Source organism: Molothrus ater, chromosome 9, assembly GCF_012460135.2.
Source record: "Molothrus ater isolate BHLD 08-10-18 breed brown headed cowbird chromosome 9, BPBGC_Mater_1.1, whole genome shotgun sequence".
Lineage (NCBI taxonomy): Eukaryota > Metazoa > Chordata > Aves > Passeriformes > Icteridae > Molothrus > Molothrus ater.
In genome coordinates, this window is record NC_050486.2 from 6,963,663 (window position 1) to 6,988,879 (window position 25,217).

The window sequence follows — 25,217 nt, forward strand, 5'->3', positions numbered from 1 at the left end:
GGGAGTAACTGAGAAGGGACACTGAACCTCTGAGGGAAAAGGGTCAGTGGAAATTTTGAGGAAGTGATGGGCTGAATACAGAGACAAAGATAAAAAGATGAGAAGTCAGACAGACTAGGAAAGAAATGAAAAGAGGGAATAAACATTTCAGGGAGGAAAAAAATGATTTGTGGTTTTGTGGTTAACACAGAGAACTGTGACTCAGGGGTAGGTCACATGAATTCCCTGTGATTTGATTCAGCTTATGTAAAATTTAAAAAGGGAAAGACATGACCAAAACAAAACAAACAAAAAACCCAAGACTCAAAAAAAAAAAAGAAATCAAACCAACAAAACAAAGCAAAGCACACAGATATCTGAAATATCCTAAGACACTGAGATGTAAGGGTTTAAGTGTGTGCTGTTAAATCTGGAGTAAACAATCCTGACCAAGCACCATTGTGAACATAACATTGCTTGTTATGTTCTCCAAATGCTGTAGGAGTGTAGCCAAAATGTTACCCCAGCCAGTGCACACCATGTCTTAATTCAACAAGCATCACCAGGGACATCACCCTGGGTTCTTGTTGTGTTTCTGGTACTCAGGCTCTGGTACATGACAGTAATTACTGTGCACAGTGATGCTAAAGATCTCTAATTAAAAATCACACCACTATTGTATTGGCGTAAGTAACAGAAAATGGGAAAATATCTGCCCAAAGATGGGCAGAATCACAGGTTCTCTGCCTGGGTGCTCCAGCTATTACTCTTTTACCTCAAATTGTGTGCTTGTCCATTTCCCCTATTCACAGCCTAAAAACCTGGCTCTGACACAGTAGCTTAAAGTCACAATCTCATGAAGACCTCAGTAAACAGAAATACAAATTAATATGGGGGCATAAAAGAAATTACAGTACTCCTAGCTGTCCTAAGACAGAGCCCATCATTTTTCCTGCAGTTTCCCTCCTCTTCTTCTGTTCCTCACTAAGTTCCAACAGCAAAAGCATACTACTCAAGTGAACTAAGACCTCACTAACTAAACAAAAAGCTCCATCCTTTGGAAAACAGACTCGGACATACCATTGCAGAGCTTAAGAGAACTCAGGAAATGTTTCAGAGATATTCAGCATCCCCAGAGACACTTCACTTCAGCTCATGAAAATACACTGGTGTCCAAGACATGAAAATTACAATGGCTTCCTGCTGACCACCCCAGCCTCCGGGCTAGGAATCTAATTTAAACAAGCTGGCAGGAGTCCAGCAGTAACCTACAGTCACAGCTCAGAGCTGCTATCCCGAGCAAACAGCCCAGACATTTAGCAGGGACTACAGCAACACAAGACATTCCTTCATTTTCATTCCATGCTGCAAACCCACCCCCACTCACTCCACTTCAGCAGCATTTTTCCAGGCTGAGAACTGGGGTACTGTTCTGCTTTGGTTACCTCTCATTGCTGAGCAAGCTCTGCTGGTTGTAATTTACCCCATAAAGTTGATATTTGGCTCCACTATGTATCAGGCTACATGAAATTGGCTTTTAATGCTGCATAATATTCATTCATTGTACCTATATCACACACTTACTGGCCTATTCCCAAGAGCAAATGGTAAGGAAGCCACAATTCCAGTGAGAATGGGTGAGCCTGCTAACAGGGACACATCACTGAGAGCAAATTCAACCCTTTCTGGTTGTTTGCAATGTTTGACACATGCTGGCTCGCTGTCTGGGAATATGTCATTTCCAAAAATTCATACATCTTACCAGTAATGCCTTGTAGACTGAAATCTAGGCTAGGAATGTTGTGGGAGAAGGGGTACAACTTGGCAAAGCAGTCAGAGTGAAGAGGAGTACCAAGGGTGCCAAAGCAAATCAAGATGGAGGAGCAGAGGGACACAGAACAGTACATGAACACACACAGCATCAGGTGCATCCCAGCCCCCTGCTTGGGGACTGTCCCAGGGACTGTCAGCCTTGGAGCTGCCAGTGTCACTCCTTTAGCTGACACAGACGGGGTCTCTGAACACCCAAGGTTCAAACCCTGCCAATAATCTGTGGAGAGAGCAAAGGAGGTGCATAAGCTGCTGAGTAGCCCCGTGATCAGACACACACCAAGGCCCTTGGCAGAGCAGGCTCACAGGAGCCCTCAGGGTGTGCTGAGGCTGCCCAGCCAGGGGCCTTCTTCTGCTGCTGATGGGAGCCAGGGAATCACCATGTGGGAATAACCCATTCCCCCTGAGGGCCCTTGGTACCCATTGGTAGGATGAAAACCTAGGTGTGAAACAAACCTCAGGGACTATTATGTGGACAATCAGCCCAGTGCAGAATGTCAGAAAGCAGAAAGCCTCTCAATTAACTTCCTGTATTCTAAATTCAGGGCTTTGACTGAACTAACCTTTGCTTCCCCTACAGCCAGTGAAAGCAAATGAGATCTCCAAAGAGTATTTCAAAATTCACAGGGGATTAATTGCTCCTTAAGGTGTCAGTTTCATTCTGTGATTTATAGAAAGAGCCTCTGGGTCACCAGCCCCTCAGCTGAGAGTGATCACTGAAGTGCCTGAAGTGAAATGGGATTAATCCTGTCCTCAGTGCCGTGGCTTCATGTATCTTGACATAACATGATCCCATCCAAGTGCTTCAGAAACATGAAGTCATTGTGCTTCTCCCTGGCAAAACCAGTTACCAAAGAGTAGGTTGCTCATGTTCCTCAAAAAGCAAAAAAAGAAGCTTAACCATAGACCACAAGGGGATATTGCCATAAACCCTTTTGATCCCCCTTAAAAATGCAACACTGCAAACAATCCCTTTGCAAAATGCAAATCTTGGACCCAGAGTTCACCCAACAGCAACTGCACGGCATGAATTCACTGCCAGCATCGCTGAAGGATCTCGTAAATCTGATCTCAGAGCAGCACACCTCAAACAGGAAATCCTAAACACCAGCACCAGTTATAAAAAACACATTATGTTCAACAATGTAAGTGAGGGGTAAAACATTCTCCCTGGCTGGAGTAATGAAGCACAAAAAGCAGCCAGCCCAGAGCATATTTCATTGAATCCATCCTATTCCCTCTAACAAAACTGCTGATTACCAAGGCATGGTGAGCTGATCAAGTAACACCATCACTCTCAACAGAGAAACTGTTTTGCCATTTGCAAACTGAAAAACATATGTTCTCAATATTTCCTCTGATGCATGTGTCTCCTTCAAAACCAAAGCCACAGCATATGCCAACAATTAAATCATTGACTGGAAAATATATACCAACTGGCATCTGAGGGCTCTCTGTCTGAAGGGTTCCTCCTACCAGGCTTTAGGCCATATTCAAAGTACATTAGCTAAATTAAATATCTGCTCCTTTTCCATAGTCCTTAATCTGGTTTAGCCAGATCCTCCACTGAGCAGAATCCATTCTAGTATGAATTCCAAGCAGCCTCTGATACACACACAAAGGATAAAGAACACGTAAGAAAAGATGACAGAGAAGACCTCAAGTCATAGAATCACAAAGTGAGTTCATAGGGATCCACAAGGATTACCCAGTCCAATTCCTGGCCCCACACAAGACACCCCAACAATCCCATCCTGTGCCTGAGAGCATTGTCCAAAAGCTCCTGGAGCTCTGGCAGCCTTTGGGTCCTGACCATTCCCTGTTTTCACAGTACAGGGGAAATAGCTCTAAGGTTTCTAACAAGTTGGTCCAGCAGGATGCAGAATGAACATTGCACAATTCATTGAAAAAAATCATCAACCCAATACAAACTCCTTTTTCCTCCCCATTGGTTAAGAAAAGCTCAAACACAACTTGTACCAGCACAGGGAGTCCCATCACTCCACGCCCCCTCTGCAGGACAGGTACTGTTCACTCTCTGCAGTAACACACAGCACACCTCTGCATCACCCTTGGTGAGCTTTCCAAGGCACCTGGGCAGGGCCTCATGCCTGCTCCTTACCAAGGCAGTACTGCTGGACAGCAGTGCAGCACACAGAGCAAGGATTAAGGATCACAGTTTCACCAGTTTTCAGGTCTTGGGTGGTTCTTTTCCTTCGTTCTCCCTTGAGAACTCAACTTCATTCTCTTCCCTAAAGGCATTCATTCACTATTAATTCATGTCCAGAGAAGGGAACAGAGCTGAGGAAGGGGCTGGAGCACCAGGAGGGGCTGAGGGAGCTGGGAAAGGGGCTCAGCCTGGTGAAAAGGAGGCTCAGGGGGGACCTTCTGGCTCTGCACAACTCCTGACAGGAGGTGGCAGCCAGGGAGGTTGGGCTCTTCTCCCAGGGAACAAGGGACAGGATGAAAGGAAAAAGGCTCAAATTGCTTCTGGGGAGGTTAAGATTGAATATTGGAAAAAATGTCTTCACCAGGCACTGGAACAGGCTGCCCAGAGCAGTGGAAGAGTCACCATCCCAGCAGGTGCCCAAAAGACATGTCAATATGGCACCTGGGAACATGCTTCAGTGGTGAACATGGCAGCACTGGATTAGTGGTTGGACTCAGTGAGCTTAAGAAGTGTCATCCAACCTCTTAACAATTAATCTCACTTAATAATTCTATGATTCTAATTCCCCACAGCAAAGACATTTTTTTCTAGTTTTCCTCTAGGATTGGCACTTGAAAAGAGGAAGCTCAGCATTTCAAGAGGGAAATGCTTTGATTGGCCTCCTTTTCAACTTTCCTGTCATATTTTTGTGACAATTCTCTTTACAATCAACACTATTGCCTCAGTTAAAGTGAAATAAAGATGTGTACAATATTCATGGCTCCTTATTCACTTCATTACCATGCATTTTCAGAAAACAGTTGTTTTCTACAGATGAAAATGGGACACTGATCAGCCCCAGGGAGGGACAGTTGATTCATAGCTTAAAGTACTTGAGGATCTGCATCAAATATCTGCTTTTCATACAGCAGTAGGAATTTGATTCGTGTGCATTTAAACCAATCCAGGACATGCATGCAGCAGCAGAAATTGCTCTTTGCTTTCCATACCATAGAGCTCCCATCAAGACCCATAGCCAGTGTTAAACAATTACTGCCGTGAATAGGATTAATTGGGCTTCTCTGTGTGATTGTGTGAAATACAAGCTGCTGTAAGCCCTGGGAGATAAATTCAGAGTGCAGGGAAAAGAGAGGAAGGTGAATGAGGAAGTTTCTTTGTTTAAAAAGTCGTTAAGAAACTGGGAGGAGATCCCTCTGTGAATTGTACCTAAAAGCTGAGTTAACAAGGGCCCTGTGACTTTTACATGGGACACAACAGGTGAAGTATCCTCTATGCAAATTCCAGAAGCTCCAGGGAAAAGGTGCACACTGCTAACAAACAGCAAGACTCTCCTGATAAATGACATCAGTAGTAATTATAAGGACAGAATAGCACTGTTATTGAGCTGCAGAGCTTCCCTTGGAATTATAACCACTTGGAGCTGAGGAGAGCAAAGCATAGAATAAGTGGCTTCTAGGTTCCATAGGCAACAATTTCAAAGGTAACATGAAAAATAATTTGTAATTCAAAGCAGAAAAGAATTATGTATTTGAGGCATTATCATTTCTTTCCCAAGGAAAGAATCTCTACTGTATCTTCAAATAAAAACAGGGAGAATAATCCTTCCCTTTGCCAGAAGGATTAAAGAACCAGAGGGGAAATTCACCCTTGTGCATATCTTCTGGGCTGGACATGCAGAGTTAAGACAGCAGAAAAATAAGTTGTAAGTGATGCTCTAACAGGCTTTTGGATCATGTCACAACATTTTGGCTGCCTCACAGATTTTGGAGCTTCTGGCACTGGCAATACTTACTGTCATCTCTAATCTATATAAGCAGCTACTTTTAGAGGGACCCCAGATAAATCCCTCTAGAGGAACAAGAAAACATCCATGCAATCACAGGGAATTCATTTTATAGATATCACAATGTCTCTGTTAAGGGTGACAATAAGGTTTCAAACACTCATTTCCCACAGGCTTAGTCCAGTTATCCCAGAAGCCTCAGAGATGTAAAATGTCTTTAAGTGCTTTAGATTTCATCCTTATCAGCCCAGAGCTCTTCACTTCCACAGTGCTGGTGACAGCCACTCACCTCATGACAGCAACAATAACACTTGATAGTGGTAACAACATTGAGCAGTTTTTGAGCTTTAGGGAAGCAGTATTTCCCACTGAAATTGTCACTTGTGAAATATTAATAGCAATACTTCATCAGTTTTAGCACAAAAGAGCAGAATTTCCAGTTATTATGCCCAAGTCTACTTATCATTCACTCTCAGACATACCAAGGCTGCACTGAACAGCTGTACCTTTACACTGCATCTCCTGAAACACCTGGAAAAAACTCAGAATTTGGATATGTGCTCATTATTGCTGTCACTGTGTATCTCAGTCCAAGATAAACCAGCTTCCTAAAAACCCCAAATCCTTACACATCCTTGAGTTTTCAGATGGGATGTCCACAAATTTGAGGTCACCAAAACACAGAGCTCTGACAGATCAGCTGTCACCCGCTTTAATCTGGTATTCTGTGATCCATCAGAAGAAGAGGGAGATGAGACTTCCTAAATTAGCATCTTTTCTTCCCACTTTCAACATTGGTAGCAATATAAAAGCCACTCAACTTTCAAATAAGACAACTACTTGAATTAAGCGGAGAGCATCATTTTCTTGGCTTCTGACCTTACTCTTTTCAAAGAGAATTGAGGCAATTCTTCTCTATCTATCTGTTGTGGTTTGACACTGGCCCAAGGCCAAGCACCCACAAGAGTTGCTTGCTCATCCTCCCCTGCCACAGCTGGGCAAAGGAGAGGAAAAAAAAGTTAACGAAGTCTTTGTGAATTAAGATAAAGACTGGGAGAAAACACTTCAAGGGCAAACTTAAGGTTGCAAAGTGAACTTTATTACTAACAGAATCAGAGGAGGATAATGAGAAGTAAAATAAGCCCTTAAAACACCTTTTTCCCCCCAGCCCTTCCCTCCTTCCCACTGACAGCACAGGGAGACGGGGTGTGGGGGTTTTGGTCAGTTCATCACCTAGATTTTCTCCTGCTGCTCAGGAGAGGAGTCCTTTCCCTGTGAGACCATGGGGGCCCTCCCATGGGAGACAGTTCCCTGTGAACTTCTCCAGCTGCTCAAGAGCAGCAGCCAAACCACACCTGCCACAAGGTGAGTCCCTCTCACAGGCACACAGCCCTCCCAAACCGCTGCGGCGTGTGGCTCTCTGTCTCCATGGGGTGCAGTCCTCCAAGGACAGGCTGCTCCAGCCTGGAAGCAGGATCCATCTCTCCACTTGGTCTCCCACTGGAGTACAGCCTCCTCCAGGGATCCACCTGCTCCAGCGTGGGCACCTCCCCCATGGGCTGTGGGTGGATCTCTGCATCCCCCATGGATCCCCAGGGGCTGTGGGTGGATCTCTGCATCCCCCATGGATCCCCAGGGGCTGTGGGTGGATCTCTGCATCCCCCATGGATCCCCAGGGGCTGTGGGTGGATCCCTGCATCCCCCATGGATCCCCAGGGGCTGTGGGTGGATCTCTGCATCCCCCATGGATCCCCATGGGCTGTGGGTGGATCTCTGCTATCCCCATTGATCCCCATGGGCTGGGGGTGGATCTCTGCATCCCCCATGGATCCCCATGGGCTGGGGGTGGATCTCTGCATCCCCCATGGATCCCCATGGGCTGGGGGTGGATCTCTGCATCCCCCATGGATCCCCAGGGGCTGTGGGTGGATCTCGGCATCCCCCATGGATCCCCATGAAGGGGCACAGCTGCTTCATCCTGGTCTCACCACAGCCTGCAGGGCAATCTCGGCTCTGGCCCCTGGAGCACCTCCTGCCCCTCCTTCTCCCCTGACCTTGGTGTTGCCATGTTGTTTCCCTCACATGTTCTCACCTCCTCTTCTTCTCTGACTTGGAGCAAAAATCCATGACTTGGTTTCAATTTTCTTCTTAAATTAATCATCACAGAAGCATTACCAGCCTCTCTCATTGGCCCAGTTTTGGACATGGTGGACATAGTGGAAGCTTCCAGGAGCCATCTCTGTGACACCCCTGCTACCAAACAACCAGGTCATGCAAAACCAATACATTATCCTATAGAAACTATGGGATTTTGATAAGTACCCAGTACGAAATATTTGCCCACAGAAACTTCACTTGTAAGCAGTTTATTTTTTCTGGGCAACCTAATAATTTGTCTAGTTCAAACAGAAGACAGTTTTCAAACAGTTTTAAGCAGTTTTACCTACTAAGGAAGGTAAGAAGGCCTCCAGAATGTAGACAGGAACACAGGGTGATATTCCTCTCCCTCTTTCAGCTGTCTCCCTTTTCATTAAAATTAGAAAATCACAGGCTGGCTTCGGTCAGCAGGGATCTTAAAGCCCACTAAGATCTTCCTTCCACTCTTCCAGGCTGCTCCAAGTCCCATCCAAACTGGCCTTGGACACTTCCAGGGATCCAGGGACAGCCACAGCTGCTGTGACACCAATCTTTTCTCATGCTGCTCCCATCCCATTTCCGTGGTGTGGGCAAACTCAGATACCAGCACAGAATAACACTTTTCCCTTAAACTTGTTCTCCCTGCTTTGAAAACCACTGCTGCAGTATTGTTTCTCCACAGCCATGTTCCTAATAACAAGTCTTGAAGCACTTCTTCCACCCCACAAAAGAAGCAGAGGGAATGCTGAAGACAATGCCCCTTCTTCTTCTATACCAGAAGGGCCATTCTTCATCTTCTCCAACTGATTTACACACATGCAGCCTCTGCCTGAGAAGTTTACACATCCATAAATCTGAGAGTAAAGCCCAAGATCAAAGACCTCAAGTGACAGAAGAATGCAAAAGTGCAGGGCAGCAGATGGGAGAAGGGCTATCAGGAGAGCTGGATGTGAGAGGCAGAGGCAGTGACATCAGCTGTGATACCATCCAGCTGAGGGTACAGCAAGGACACAGGAGTGCCTTCCCCTCTCCCTTCCATTATCCATCTGCACACCCACACTCCTTTTTCTGTCAGGAACTATGAAAAACTTTAACTCCATTAATAGCCTCATTTTAATTTCACAGAATTCCTCCTCTGGAAAAAACATTACTTCTTCATTATAACTTCTAAAAAAAAACTATCAAACCTGCAAAGCCCAAAGTTCCCAGACTTTTCATATGACCTCCTGAATTTGATCCAAGCTAGTATGTGGTTCAGCAGCCTAACCATGTTACAGACACAGCCCTGCCAGTCTGTTAAAGGAGACTCCAGTTAAACATAACTACGTGCATAACTTCAAGACAGGAAAGAGCCTTACTCTCTCAAAAGAGAGGAGTGGGATCAAGGCAAAACAAAATATTCCTTGTTCTCCTACACATTTACTATGTGACTTAAGTTCAATACTGTTTTCCATCTAAACTTAGCATTATCAATGTTTTCCCTTTTCTCACACAGTGTTTTCTCTTTGATTTGTAGGAAAAGGGTCAGGAGATGCTCACAGTTCTCTCGATATTGCAGAGTATGAACAGGCAAACACCATTCTCTACCCTAGGAAGTCCAGAGATTACATATTCCCTTCATTTTTGTCTTAATTACTGGAGTTTGGTCTATAGAATAGCCATTCACACTAAAGGAATGCTTGATTAAATCACACAGAGTGAGTTATGACTGGTATAATTCCATTAGCTTTACAGAAAAATAATAGGGATGAATTAGTCCTCTCAGGCTTATTTTGCATTCCAAAATTCCTTAATGGCATAAAGAAAAAATAGCGAAGCTGGCCACAGATGTTAAATAAAGACATTCCAAGTCCAATCCCATTTCCACAGGATACAATGGGAGTTAGTAGGACATCAGGACCCACAGCACGCAACTACAAAAGCATTTGCTGATCTCCAGCTTTAGCTCCAGTTCAAAATTTTCCTGTGCCAACTCTTCTTAAATTTGGGACAATTTTCCACCCCCCATGCCAGTTTTTCCATTGAACACAAATCTGGCAAGAGCTTTCTTAGTCAACAGCCCTTTCCACTATCTACAAAAGTTCTGTGATCACATTTAGGCATTGAAAGCCCACAATAAAAAAATTCCCTGTAATCTGTTAAAGCACTGGACATGGTTATTCACAAAGTAGAATCCAAAGCAAAGGTTTTTCCAGAGTTGAGCTCTCTGCATCCCACCAAATGGTACATGGTATAGAAATGTGATAAGTTTTTCCGTAAGCCATAATTCTGTGCCAAAAGTCTCAGGTTTGATACTAAAAATATACTTGTATTCCTGTTTCACCAAAATCCCACTGCAGCAGGGAAAACACGACATTTAAACCTACCATCACACACCCCAGTGCATTGGCACATCACAATCATGGAATCACAGAACCATTTAGGTTGGAAAAGACCTTTCACATCATCAAGTCCAACCATCAACCCAACACCACCACCACTAAACTTTGTCCCCAAGTGCCACATGAACTTGGTTGTTGACCACCTGCAGAGATGGGAATTCCACCACTGCTCAGAGCAGCCTGTGCAAATGCTTTACAAGCCCTTTCCGTGAAAAGGTTTTCCCTAATGTCCACCCTGAGCCTGCCCTGGCCCAGCCTGAGGCCGTTCCCTCTCCTCCTGTCCCTGTTCCTGGGAGCAGAGCCCGACCCCCCCGGCTGTCCCCTCCTGTCAGGAGCTGTGCAGAGCCACAAGGGCCCCCCTGAGCCTCCTTTGCTCCAGGCTGAGCCCCTTTCCCAGCTCCCTCAGCTGCTCCTGCAGCCCCAGCCCCCTCCCTAGCTTCATTCCCTTCCTTGGACAAGCTCCAGTGCCTCAATACAGCACTAATAATGCCACACTTTGAGTTATTTTTAAAATGCTCCTATATTCTGCTAGACTACATTTATACCAAATTATTTACAATCCAGCTGTACCCTGTGGGATGCCAAGTGCACTCTGCAATACAAACTAGGGAAACAAGAGTTCAAAACCAAATCCACACCCAATTTAAATTGCAATTACCTATCAATAGTGTATCTGCATCAGGGCACCTTTATACAAGGAGAAGCTCCTTGGACCTGAACCCCAACTGTATCTGTAGCCCCTGTAGAATCTCATCTGTCCCAAAGACCACAGCACCTCACCAAAACATCCAGAAAATCTGCCTATGAGGCAACTACATAAAAGGTCTTTTTTTTTTGGAAGAAGAATTGAGTGAATAACAACACACCTTGTGAAAAAAGGAGCTTCATGCTCATTAATTCAGTTGAGCAACCTTCAGAAAGAACAACACTAGGTAAACAAATTGGATGCCGTGAAATAGTTGCCAAGCAATATTTTTATGAGGTTTTTGAGTAAAGTTATTTCTCTATAGATTAAAAAAAAAGAGGCTGAAGTGGTCAAAACCACATTTCTTACATTTTCTTTTCAAGTGCCTCAGCATGGTCATCATCAGATGCACGGTACAGATAACCAGGAGTCATCTGCACCTTACATGAAATTCAAGACATTGGGCTGTGGTGTGTCTAACTCTGAGAAAGACCAAAAAAGTAGTTTTCAGAAACCAGGACAAAATGAAGTTGAAAATTGTCCATCCTCCACTTTGAGAGAGCTCCCTGCCCTCACAAGTTATCCATCACTCTAAGAGGCAAGGCCCCCTCAGGGAAGTTGGGCTTCCACACAGAGAGGCGTAACAGGATACTCTGAGGCACGTTTGCCAGCAGCTCTGGGCTGTGCAGGTCAGTTCTCTGCAGGTTTAAGTTTCAGTCACTCCACTGAATGAAGTCTAACAGTTGCCAAGGAAAGGGATCTCCTGTGCAAGGAGAGGGAATGGGGGAGGAGGCAAGGAAGCAAGGAGTCAGCAAGTGGGAAAATGTGACTCAAGGAGGGGAAGGTGGCAGTGGATTTGTTGCTGGTGAGGTTTGTACAGAGCAAGGAGGGATGGTTACAGCAAAGCATGGTCAAAGGAGTCAGTCTGGAATACAAGCAAAGAACCTAGAGAGGCACTGGAAGCAAAGACAATGAGGAGGATACAAAAAAGGACTGAAAAAGTGAAAACGTACAGAAGAAAAATGGAAAGAAAACATATGAGATGAGAAAGAAAACAGGAGCTATTGAAACAGACGAAGTGAAAGTGCCTGTGATGAAAACTAAGCACAGGACTACCCATGAGAGAAAGCTGAGACTTCTTTCTACTGAGTGCACACAAGAACAAAGGACCATCACACAAACCTGCACAGTAAAAGTGCACCACACAAGATCTTCTTGCTCTTGTGGATGCACCCAATCCCTCTGAAAAAGAGAACTATCAACCCCTACCCTGGACCCCTTTCTGCTCACTAAAGTGAAGTTAAGCTATCATTGAAACAAAATCAAACCAAAACACTCCTAACCCATCCTCCTTGATTTTTCTGGCCATTCCATGGAAAAAAAGCTCCAAAGAGATGAACTTGATTTTCCAGAAGGATATAAAACAGTTCTAGGTTGTACACTTGACCCAAATCTTTCCCTTCTTGTTCATTTCTGTGGCATGATGCTTTTTAAGTCCCATAATAAGTTTGTTCCATAAACTAACAAAAAACAGGGGGCCAAGGGGAACAGAGGGAAAACAAAAAGAAAATGACACCAAATGTGGAAACAGTAGGGACCCTTTTGTGGTAGAACACTCTGATATTACAATGAAGAACTCTGTAATAAAAAAGAGAACCTATACAAGCAATTCCCTCTAATTTTCTAAGCGTTTGGTTTAAGGTATTTACACCAATAGCAAACATATATCTTGTAAGCAGAAGTATCTGTGACTGGGGGAAATAGAGAGGATGTCCACTTCTTTTGCTGACATTCCTGCAAAAATGAAACTCTTAAGCATTGAGCGTATTCTGAGATATTCCATGGGAGCTAAAGCCAAAAGATCATTTTCAAGGGCTTTTTTGCACTTTCTGATTCTTTTTTCTTTTTTTTTTAAGAGAGTTTTTACTGCACAGTACAGCACACATCACCAGCCTGAGGCATCCTGTTCCTATTTCCTCTTCAAGTCAACAGAAGAATTTGACAAGCAAAGAGGAAGAAAGCCAGAGAAAATGGATAGGAAGGGAACAAAAAACAGATGCTGAAAGAGAGGAACATACGATGTACAGCAGAAAGGGGGGGGAAGAAAGAAGACCCCAAACAAAACAAAACAAAACAAAACAACAAACACACCACACCATGTTCATTTCACTGCGAGGTTCTGAATGTAAACATGGGATCATAGAACAAGAGGAAGAATGTAACTGTATTATTCACCTTCTTAAGTGCACTCCCATGGAAGGGCATTGGAAAATAACTCAGTAGCACCGTTAGTACTACACGTGCAGTTCAGTGACGCTACTTCAGCTCGTATCTGGACAATTAAGGGGAGTATTTGATCCCTTAAGCTACTCCTTGGTGCACAAAGGGCACTTAGAGCCCACTCCAGTCTATCCTGAAGGCTTTGGGAAGCTTTGTAGGGAGATAGGGAGGTGGTGGTCACAAAATGTTACTCGCCCTCGGCAGAGAAACGCGTGCGCCAAGAACGACTACGATGGGACAGGAATACTTGGGCTCCAGTCCCTGCAAGCGCATGCAACCCAATCTTTTGCCAGCCCTCGGGAGCTCCCTGCTGCCCTTCCCGGCTCCTGCCCGCCCCAGCCAGGTCCCGCTCGGCCGGCCCTACCTGGGTCGTGGAACGGCACCAGCGCGAAGTTGTACAGCGGCCGCTTGGGTCTCTTCAGCGATGTCTCCAGGATCTTGGATGCGCCCTCGATAACTTGCACCAAGTCGTCGTACATGGAGCCGGTCACATCGAAGACGAAGGCCAGGGTGGAGGCTCCCTCGGGCACCGCCTCGGGCTCGGGCACGGCGCGGGCGCTCAGGGCGAGCAGCAGCAGCAGCAGCACCGTGCCCGGCGCCCCGGGGTTCCCACCGACTGCCATCGCGGCGGCCCCCGCGGCGGCCGGGAACGGCACCGGGGGCAGTCGGGCCGGGGAAACGGAGACAGACCGGGACGAACTGCGGAGAGAGCGGGGATGGATCCCGGACGGACCCGGGAGAGCGCGGGGATAAACCGGGACGGAGCGAGGAGAGCGCTGGGACCGACCCGGGACGGACCCGGGAGAGTGCTGGGACCGACCTGGGACGGACCCGGGAGAGCGCTGGGATAAACCGGGAAAGCGGGGACAGACCGAGGGGAGTAAAGACCGAGAGGGGAGAGCGGACCCCGTCGCCCACCGCCCTCTCCCCTCAGGCGCGGCGCAGGAAGCACCGCCGCTTTTGTCTGCGCGCGGCTGCGGCCCCGCTCCGCCTTCCCTACCGGGCAGGGCTGGGGCAGCGCCGCCCCAAGGGACAGGGCTGAGCCCCGGCCGTGCCGCGGGGCCGCTGCTGCCAGCCAGGCTGGGGATGGAGCTGCGCCTGCCTGCCCCGGGAGCACCGGCTGCGCGTTGAGGCGGCGCCCGCCCCCGTCCTGCCTCCCGTAGCCCGCTGCGGCCCCTGCTCTCACCTGGGGTCTCCCCTCACTTCGGGGTCGGCGACCTTACGCCGGGGTCTCGCCCCCTCCTCGGGGTCCCGCCCTTACCTAGGGTCACTCCCTCACCTGGGGTCCCTCCCGCTTCTCGTGGTCGCCGTTCTCACGCAGGGATCCCGCCTTCACTTGGGGAACCCTCCATCACCCCCGGGGCCCCTCCCTCACCTGGGGTCCCTCCCTCACTCCGGGCTTCCATCCCTCACCTCACCTGGGTCCCTTCCTCACCTGGGGTCCCGCCCTCACGCCGGGGTCCCGCCCTCACCTGGGGTCCTTCCCTCACTCAGGGGTCCTTCCCTCACCTGGGGTCCCGCCCTCACCTGGGGTCCCGCCCTCACCTGGGGTCCTGCTCTCACCTGGGGTCCTTCCCTCACCTGGGGTCCCTCCCTCACGCCGGGGTCCTTCCCTCACCTGGGGTCCTCTCGTTCCCCATCCCCTCCCGGCCCGGGGTGTGTGTCCGCACCTGCCGCAGGTGAGGGTGGCAGTGCCGGCTCGTCCCAGAAGAGCAGGGTCGGATGGGATATTGGGAAGGAATTGTTCCCTGTGAGGGTGGGCAGGCCCTGGCACAGGGTGCCCAGAGAAGCTGTGGCTGCCCCTGGATCCCTGGAAGTGTCCAAGGCCAGGCTGGACTGGGGCTTGGAGCAACCTGGGATAGTAGGAGAAGTCCCTCCCCATGGCAGAGGGTGGGACTGGATGAGCTCTATGGTCTCTTCTAACCCAAACCATTCTGGGATTCTGTGATTTTTAGTGTTTTATTATTGGAAACGTGATACAAGACTGAAATCACTCTGACATGCGCTACCACCCTGGCTGTCCCTTGGCTTCAGTTACACATCCACTACTACTACTGAAGCCCTCCTCAGTGCCCATGAGCAAATTCCTAAATTTAATAGTTTAAAGGGAGTAGAAAAGACTCCAGACTGTAACCAGGACAATGGCACCAGCCACTGTCAGTTTCTGGTGCAAGAAAAAGCCTGGAAAACAAAGGAAGGGAAGTGACCAGAGTGGAGTTTTAACTCTGCTCAGGCAGTGAAAGAGATTAGAGGCTTTATATTTCAGGCCTCAGTTGTTAGGGATGCAGCAATGTCCCAGCAGGCATCTTTGGAAAACTCAGTCCTGACCCAATGCCACACAGAAGGGCTCCACAGAGAGTCATGAGCCAAATTCCCTTTGCTCCAGCTCACCTCAGTGCTGCTGTGTAATCTTCCTTGCCATGGGCTGCCTCCTGCACTGTGGGGAGTAACAGGACATCATTTAAAAAACCAGATGGGAGAGAAATCCCCAGCCTTTGCACAATGTTCAGTGCAGCTCAGAAAGGTAGACCATGAAGCAGGATTTACCTCATTAGTTTCCATCCTTATTTTACTAATCTTCAAACTGCTGCTAAAACTGTGCATTGTTGTGACTGGAAAATAAATCATGTAGAAACATTGCTTATCCTAATCAAGTTATAAGCCTGGAATTGAATTATAAAAAGCAGATGTTTACATTCTTTCTCCCCTTCAGCACTGATGTCATGAGAAGGGAGCACATAACCAGAGCTGTGTGAAGCATTCGCAATAAAACCCCAAACCATGGAAAACTTGTCTCATCTGTAACTCTGCTAGCAGAAAACTAGGACCAGGTTTGTCAAAAATACTCACAAATTGTCTAAGGAGAGATGCACTCACGCCATTAAATAGGAATATGTATTTCGAACATCCCAAGGACTGGCAGCATTTGGATTTAAGGATTGCCTTCAGTCCTTTAGGAGGACAAATTCCTGTTATGTTTTGCATCATAAAGAAAGCCATCATGTTCTTTCTGTCTCAAATTATTTCCCAATTTGCTGTGAACAAGAAAGAACAAACCCAATGGCTGTATGAAAAAATAACCCTCTGGGGTACCTACTTCTGTGTCCCAAAACACACATCCCTGAACATGGCTTTTAAGGCACCACATAAAGCAAAACCTTTATATTGTAACAGTGGAAACTGATTCTTATTTTGGTTGCCTCACACTTTCCACTATAAAAGAGCCTTGCAGCTTGGAAGCTCTGACACTATTATTCACAGCAGGCCTTTGAAATTTGCAGAAAGTCCTGTAGCAAGAGGAACAACTTTTTTTCTTCTTCTCCAATGAAATGGTTTTCATAGTTTGCCAAAGACTCATCTATTGGAAAAAAAAAAAAAAAATCCTTGTTTTCCTTCTGACATGCTCTCCAGTAAGGTTTTGACATGATGCCAGAATGAGAGTGAAGCACAGGCACTCTGAGGTCAGGCACTGTGGGAGTGCTCCGTGGCAGGAACACCTGGGGATTGTCAGGGTGGGGGCTGTGGGCAGGGCATGCAGGGGTGCAGGGGTACCCCAGAGGGAGCAGCCCTGGCTCTGCCACAGCGGGTGCCACCCTCACAAGGTCCACTGGAGTCTCCTTCATATGCACAGATATTGCAGTTGTATTCACACTTCCTAATTCTGAACATTTCTAGCTTCACCTTGATCATCTTTTTGTGCCTGTTTTGGGGTTGGAATTTAGCATTTTCTTTATGTAATTTGGGAGCATGGAATAATCCAACAGATGTGGTCTTAATAGTGTAACCCCCTGCCACCACACTCCTGTACTGTCACATTAAGTGTGGGTAAAGCTGACCTTTAGAGGTCCCTTCCAACCCAAACAGTCCATGAGTCTTTCCCTATGTATTTCTCCTGGACTGTTGTAAAGTATTAGCTGAGGTGGAGTAAAGAAATAAGTTGTTTAGTTCCTTTTTCTAGCTCATCTGAGTTAAAATGAATAAAATTTGTATACTAGCTTAGAAGATTGGGAAGGAAATACTTTTCACCCTTTGTGCTTCTGTCTGAATCTGCTCCATTTTGTAATTTGCAGCTAAAAATAGTTACTGTCCAGTGGCTGCTAATGAGGAAAGAGTTGACTGTTTCATCCTCATTTATAATAAACAAGACTCCTCTTCAAAAACCCAAGTTTCCATCTGAAGGAGAACATCAAAATGATTGTTTTTAAAGCTGATGCTGCTCTCTAATTACAGAGCAACTGCTGCTCCCAAAACAGATGCTCCTCCTGGGATCCCATGGACCACTCGCAGCAGGCTGCATCCACCAGAGCTCTTTCTCACGACACCTCTCTCCTGGCCAGCAAGTTCTGCACATATCCCAGATACTCTGGGCTGCCTTGTCACAGGCATTTGACAGTATTTTGTTTCCTCTGGAACTCCATAAAGCTTTTTATGCATTTATGCATTTAAAGCTTTTATTCCAACTCCTGCTAAAAGTCCCATCCCTCCTTTCCTTTTTTTGTTTTTTTTTCTGTTTGAAGTTGATTAATTGTGGAAAAGGAGGGAATGGGTGCTGTTTGTTTTGGGTAGGTGGCTTTGGCTCTCCCTGTGAGAAGTGTGTGTATTGTAGAGTGAGATCTCTCCAGTTCACTGACTGTATTTTCTTAGCCAACATTTAGTCCTGTCTTTGTATTTTATGTGTGCAGACACTCTGGTCCTGTATATGAGAGCTGCAAATTCACTGCTCTAAAACTAAAAATAACCTTTTTTGTCTCAAATTCTTGCATGCAGGCAGAATCTATGCTGCTTTTGGCAAGGGCAGGGTTAAAGTGCCATCCCAGGACAGGAATGCTACAACAGGAATTAGCAGGTATGTCAGGAGTCTGAAAGCAGGTAATGAAGCTCACTGGAGCTGCCGCTTAGAGATCTGCAAGGAAAGATAAGCAAGGTGCAGAAAAGAGAAAGGGCTGATAGATTAATCTGTGGTTATATTGTTATAATCTTCATATTCATCTACAGAGACCATGAAAAGACCTGCACAGCTTCTGGGGGAGATTTTGAAATGTGAATGCCATTATATGATGAGTGTTCAGACTCTGAAGGGATCAAATAACCCCTGACCCTTTTCCAGCCTGTGCCCTGTGGTTTCAGCTGTGCAGCTGCTGTCACACGTGGACAGTGTGTTTTTAGTACTCATCTCTCTGCTCTGTGACCAAGGCATCTCACTGAAGATGGTTAAAAGCTGCAGACAGAACCAGAGAGCCTCTATACTGAACAATCTCAAGGCCTTTCAGTCTCAGAGGATTCACAGATTCCTGTGAGGTACCTTACCTTTGTCAACAATATAAAAACTGTGATTTAATATAAACATGGGATGTATGTAACTTTGGTTCTACTTCTGCCTTCTGACTCTTCAGAAGGGTAATACATTGTGAGTTTTCTCCAGAATCCACCTGACTAGAAACAACCTGCTCTAGTTAAGGACACCCTTGGATTCTAACATCTGAGTAGGAATGAATGTTTTTATTACATAATCCAGGTGCTGAAGAACTTGCAAGTTTCTGATCTCTACTTTCCCAAAAGGTTTGAATCTGAAACAAGGTTTGAATCTGAACAGGCTATGTTCTCTGCTCCTACCCTACAGCTATAAAGAGATAAGCTGGGAACTGAAATCTGGTTTGAAATGTTCACACCTATAGTGTCTGGCTGAATTCTGGCCTTCCTGTGTTTTATGGTTCCTGCTTCCTTTTTAAACTCAGTCTGCTCTAATATTTCATGGCTTTGCCAATTAATGCTTTCCAGCAGAATCAGAGCAGACAGGTGAATGGTAGCAATTCCCTGTGTTCTACAAACATTTCTGATGACAGGCAGTTTTTCATGTAAAAGTTGTAAAAATGGGATATTGTAACATGCTGTGTGCTCTACATTGTGAAGAATCTAGAAGTCCTGCAGAGACACTTCTGCCATTTTGAATCTTCTTTCTGTTCCACAGAGGTTTGCTGAAATACAAATGTCAGTTTGATTCACAGTTCAACACATTTCAAACTCTCACATCCCAGTGAAAAAGAGTGAGACACAGGCCTAAGTAGCTGTAGCAACTGGAGTAGTTTGTTTAACAAACCCTGTGCCTGAGCCAAGAGACCATTTCACCCCGCTGTAGCACTGAATCATCTCTCATCTGCAAGATGAAATCACTTTGCTTTTGGTTATAAAACATTTGTTTTATACAACAGGCCATCCTGTGATCATGACATAGAAGTCAGGGGTCAAAAGTTTTGTTTCTGGCTCAGAAGCAGAGTTGCTGCCTTCATTAATACAATTATGGAGCAAGACCAGGACCAAGTTAGGACCTGCTCTGCTGCTTACTTGGAAAAACAAAAGAGAAGATAAACTGACAGATGGAGATTTCAATATATTAAATATTTAATGAGAAAAGTAATGTATTTCTTTATTAAAACACCAGGAACATTATCACACACTGAAGAAGCAGAAAAAGAACCATGCAATAAAGGTCATTTTTCAAGATCAGCTCCATGAAGATCAATAAATCATGTACTTAATTTTTTTAATTCTGCACATGGGGAATTCATGCTAATTATCCATTATTCCAAGCTATTTTTTACCTAAAGCCATGTCATCATGCAAACCTTACATGTGGTTGTGTATTAAATGCAGTGCATGAGGCAGTGTGGGGTCCATTGCCCCTAAAATATCATTATCTCCACTGACCATGGGTGTCCACTTCCACCCTAAACACCTGGAGCTCCTTTTCCAGTCCATGGAGATCTCCCATTTGATTTCTCTAAGAAATCTCCATGTACATGCATTAAATTGCACACATGAGCTTTACATCAAATTATATTTATAGAGAACTAGATGTATAGATGTAAAAAAAAAAACAAGAAAGAGAGGAAATGGCCTCAAGATCCACCAAGGGAGATTTAGATTGGAGGTTTCTGGGAAAATTTCTTCATGGAAAGAGTGTTCAGGCATTGGAACAGATTGCTCAGGACAGTAGTGGAGTCCCCATCCCTGGAGGTGTTCAAATAATGTGAGGCACTTGGGTCAGTGGAGAATGGCTGGACTCAGTGGTCTTGGATGGCTTTTTTCCACCCTAAACAATTCGATGATTCTATGAAAACAGATAAAATTACTACACAGTTACTGCTTTCACCACTGGAGTAATTGCCTGTTGTATACAGGAATTTTTTTAAAAATAATCTTTAAAGGTGTTTTAAATTTTTTTCCTTGGCAAGGATTGTATTCTGGAGAATTTCAACATATTGTATGGACCATGTCAGCGTTATCAATACATTTACCATTAGGCAACCAGGCTGTGTTAGGAAAGCAAGAGGAAGAACAAGAACATGATCTCCCTCTGCTGGTACATCACAATGAAATGTTGTGAGAAGGGATTAGAGAAAGGATGGATTTTTAGCATTATTTTTAATAAAGTTAGAGAATAAAAGATGAAATTACTTTTCACACGTGAGATTGAAAACAACCTTAAAATAGCAGCAAACACCACAGATCCACACAGACCCTCCCTATGCCCAAATGTTTTGTACTTAATATTTACATAAGTCCTTTCTATAGGAAGGTTTTCTGGAAAGTAAATTAAGTTGCACAGAGAGATTCTAGTGATAGGAGAATTCAAAAAGCAAGAGTACTTTTTATATTGGGGGGGAAAATGTATTTACTTAGAGTATATTTTTTTTCAAAACTGGTCCAATGATAGATTTGTTTAATAATTTGATCAGAGAAAATCTAGCATTCAATACCTTTCTGTTGTCTCCTTAATAGTTCTGAATTACTTAAAATGAACTTTGATATTCAGAAAAATCTACAAAAGTTCCATCACATGACAGTCTATAACATGTAACAGCAATTTTGGATATGCAGAACTGTTCTCAATTATTTTATCACTAAAGCAAGTCCTATACACTGCAGAAGGACCTGAGGTTAGATGTTTGATACAGTGCTGACAGAATTAGTCCAGAGCATAGCTCTGCAATCCCTTATCTGCCAGGCAAGCAGCAATATTTCCTGGCTGGCATCCAGAATAGGTTCTGAAAGAAGAGGAAATTACTTCAAGTATCATAATCCTGTTACAAAGGGCAGCTGCTTTGCCACTTTGGCTCTACAGACAAAAACTTGTTTTGGAGTCAATGACAGACACTCAAACCATAGATAAAATCACAAAGCATCCCATTCCTCTCATACCTGGAGCTATCCTCTGGAATGCAGTTGACAGATGAGCTTAATTACTGCACCTCATGCCTTGGAATGAACCCTTCTAGTTTTAACTTCTCAGGAGGAGTGAGTTAGGGTTCAGCATCAAATCAACACCCCATGACAGAAATTAGATAGAGCTGTTCTCTGGGTGTGTTCTGATAAAGCTGAAGTGAAAGAGATCCAGGCATCCTTGATCATAAATCATGAAATAAAACTACTTCATGGAATGACAAACCATAGAATCCTAGAATGGTTTGGGGTGGAAGGGATCTTAAAGCCCATTCCATTTCACCCCCTGCCATGGGCAGGGACACCTTCCACTAGCCCAGGTTGCTCCAAGCCCTGTCCAACCTGGCCTAGAGCCCTGCCAGGAATGGGAATGAGTTTGGTGTTTGTGCCATTTGCATAGTAAAGAAGGAAATAAATATTTAGTTCTCCAGAGTTGTAGTTTTGCTCCTTTTAAGCCTGTCAGAAAAGTATTTTGTTTTAAACCAAACATAAGTCCAGGTTCCAGGCACCTGTCTGTACAGGCTGAGACTCTGATGAAAATTGCTTGGCACTTCTCTCCCCACCTATCCTCACTGGCATGAAAGTGTTAGCTCACAGTTCCAATCTCAATATTATATTTTTGTGTCAACCTGGCTAATTTAAATATTTCTCACATTATTAAAAATCCTGCTTTAGATTTCTTCAGCCACAGAGCACTAAATATCTTCAGGCATGTGAGATGTGTTTTCCCAGCATTTGAAGAAACCAAGTTTACCCAATTTATGAGTTCATAATTTTTGAGTCATTTTTTTTAGTCTGCAGTTTCAGTTTTTACATTTAAGCCCATAAAGACCAAAGCATCCTTTAAAATCCTGCCAGACTGTAAGTTAGCACCTCCCCAGTAGTTAACAAGGATAAATTTCCAAGACCTCGAGGTAGTGGAGAGCTAGTTTTACTACCAATATGGACTGTATTCTCCACAGTCACACTCTTCTTGGCATAACAGAGGTATTCTTAAAACGTGGAATGTTTTGAATATAAATTCTTTCATTATTGTCTGTTTCTCTTTCTGCTGTGAAATGTGAGCCTTCTGTCAGGCACAGCATTTTCTAGGATTAAAGGGATGAGTTAAGTAAGAGTGGACTTGAGCCTTTATTCATAATAAGAATAAAAAGCCTTTCATAGGAAAGGGTGATAAAAAAGGTTTCCTCTTACAAAACATAGTTGCTAATGCATACACACACGACAGCAGAAATGGCTAATCATCATTTGGCATCAGGTAACCTGGCAGTTTCCATTCCAAACCTGCTTTCAGGGCCTTATTGTTTTGTTAGATTCATGGTCTGGTTTGAAATTTTCCAGGTAAAAGTCTGCTCTGAGGTGATTTTGTTGGCTTTCCACTGAAAGAACTCAGGCATTTCCAAGAGCACTCACTGCCCCAGACAAGACCATCTGTACCCTTCTCTGCACCCGTTTTGCAAAGCACAGTGCAGGGAGCCAAATGGTGTCCAAAGTAGGAACCAGCAGTATCAGGAGCTCTGCATCAAAGATGGAAGGAATCACAGAATCATGAAGATTGGAAAAGACATCCAAGACCATCAAGTCCAACTTTTGACCAAATCCCACCATGCCAAGCAAAGCATATCATGAAGTGCTATGGATGCTCAGTTTTTGATCTGCAGGAATGATGACTCCAGCACTGCCTGGGCAGCCTGTGACAGTGCTTCACCACTCTTTACATATAGAAATTTTTTCTACTATCCAATCTGAATGTCCTCTGGCACTACTTGAGACCAGGCTCCTGAGTCAGCACAGGTCAACTGACACCGTTTCGATTGTGGTGACTCTTTGGTCACAGATAGTGAACCCAGCACAGAGCAGGGCTCTGAGATGGAGCCGAGTGAAGTTCTGAAGCTCTGAGCCTGGTGGTGGTGGCAACAGCCAGGCTTGCAGCTCTGCAAACTGGAGACCAGGAGCCACAGGTCTATGCTGCCAGGATTTCAAGCTCATTTTCTGAGACTTGAAACATCTAATTGTTTGCACAAATACCCACAGCTATGCCTGCAGCCGGTCTGCACAGCCCTGACAGGCTGTCCAGCTTTACCTTATAACACATACCAAAGCCAACCTGCTGGTCTGCAGCTCTAGTGGGTGTCAAATGTGGTCCTGAATGGACCTCAGGAGGTTGATGCAGCAGCAGTGTGGGGCTAAAGCCAGCTGTAAGCACCAGAGGTCACTCCCCTGTGGTCACCAAATCCCTCGGTCACAGTCTGAGCACAGCGGTGGTTCCTGTCACTACTCTAAGACCTCAGTCTTAAGTGAGTTTTGCCAGTGCCTGTGGCAGGCTGAACTTCTCTTACAAAGCCTGACTTGCAAGAGAGAAATTTGGTTTGGAGCCAAGCCACAGCAGCATGTGAGACAAGCAAGCCTATTCTGCTCCAGCTCAGTGGAGCATCAAGTGATGCTCTGGTCACTGCCTGTGGTTTGTCTCTGCTCCAAAAGAGTGAGCAGCAGATTCACTTCATGTAAATCAATGCCAAGCCCTTTCTGAAGCACCACAGTGAATCTTGGTAAATTCACATCATCAGTAAATGACATAAGCTGGGCTGGGAAAACAAATTGTTTCTGCAACTGCAGCATCTGGCCTATGCACAGGGACAGCTCCTATAAGGAATGATCACAGCTATGCTTAAAAAGACAAATTATTATTTCAATGCTCCAGTCCTGGGTAGATTTACCTCCTGCCTTCAGGCTCCTGGGTCTGAAAGTCTGAAAGAAAAATGTTATCAGTTATACTGAAAGGTGTCAGAAATAATGTTGATTCCAGTTAAATACAAACAATAACACATTCCTGGCCTGAAGAGGTGAACGAACTCCTTCACTTCCTTCCCAGCCATCTCTCAATTAGCCCATCCCTGTTTAACCAGGCAATGTGTTCAGACCCAGAATAAGCTGCTCCTTCAGTATGAGAGGCCACACACCAGACACAAGCAGCCTAATAAACTTTGCCATTTCTCCTACCTGTGTACTTCATTTCCATTGGGAGATTTTCTGAATCAACTGATCAGGGTGCCAAGTATATTGGCATGTATAGAAATTCCAAAAATGCAGGGCCTAGATTAGCAAGACTGCTGCTGAAGCCCATGGGTCTGCTGGCAACGTTCTGCATGACTCCTTTCTACCCCTGTCTGTGCCCAGTAATTAACATGTAACAACAGTACTAAACTAATTTTCATGAGCTTTAGAATCCAGTCAGTATAATACAGAGAGACCTCTCCTTTCCATGGCTTGTAGATGAGCTGAAGGTGAGGGGAAGTGCCCTTTCCATGTATGCCAGCCACAGAACATCTCAAAAACACATATTGTCTTTTCCCAGCCTTCCTGAGCTGCTGAGAAGATTTTTAAGATACTCACATTTTAATAACTTAAAATATAAACTTCTGTGTGTAAAATAAAATAATTTACAGGAAGGTAATGCATCATATTTTTTCTGTTACACTTCTTGAATGCCAAGATAAAATGTATTCTTGCTTAATAACACCAGTGCCAGTATTGCAGGGTTTGGGTATGTTCTTGTGATCAAAGCATTTCTGCAGACTTCTTGGAATGCCTGTTACAGTCATTTAGTTCCTGTTGCTTGCAGTTACAGAGTTTTTATTGTTGTATTTTTTGTTCTGGTTAAAGTACTTCTAAATCCACTCCTCAAAACCAGAACAAACAGAGAGAACACACAGCTGAACTGCAATATTCAGCATCCAAATAACCTTTTCTGGT

General features: G+C 45.0%; 1 protein-coding gene across 1 annotated transcript in view; it reads right to left on the reverse strand.

The window, feature by feature from the left end:
* The window catches only part of HMCN1 (hemicentin 1), a 164,245-nt gene extending 150,378 nt beyond the window's left edge, over positions 1-13,867 (reverse strand). Inside the window, exon 1 of the mRNA XM_036388148.2 lies at positions 13,609-13,867. Coding sequence (XP_036244041.1) covers positions 13,609-13,867 — 259 coding nt within the window. The remainder of the gene's footprint in view (positions 1-13,608) is intronic.
* Between the last annotated feature and the right edge of the window lie 11,350 nt (positions 13,868-25,217).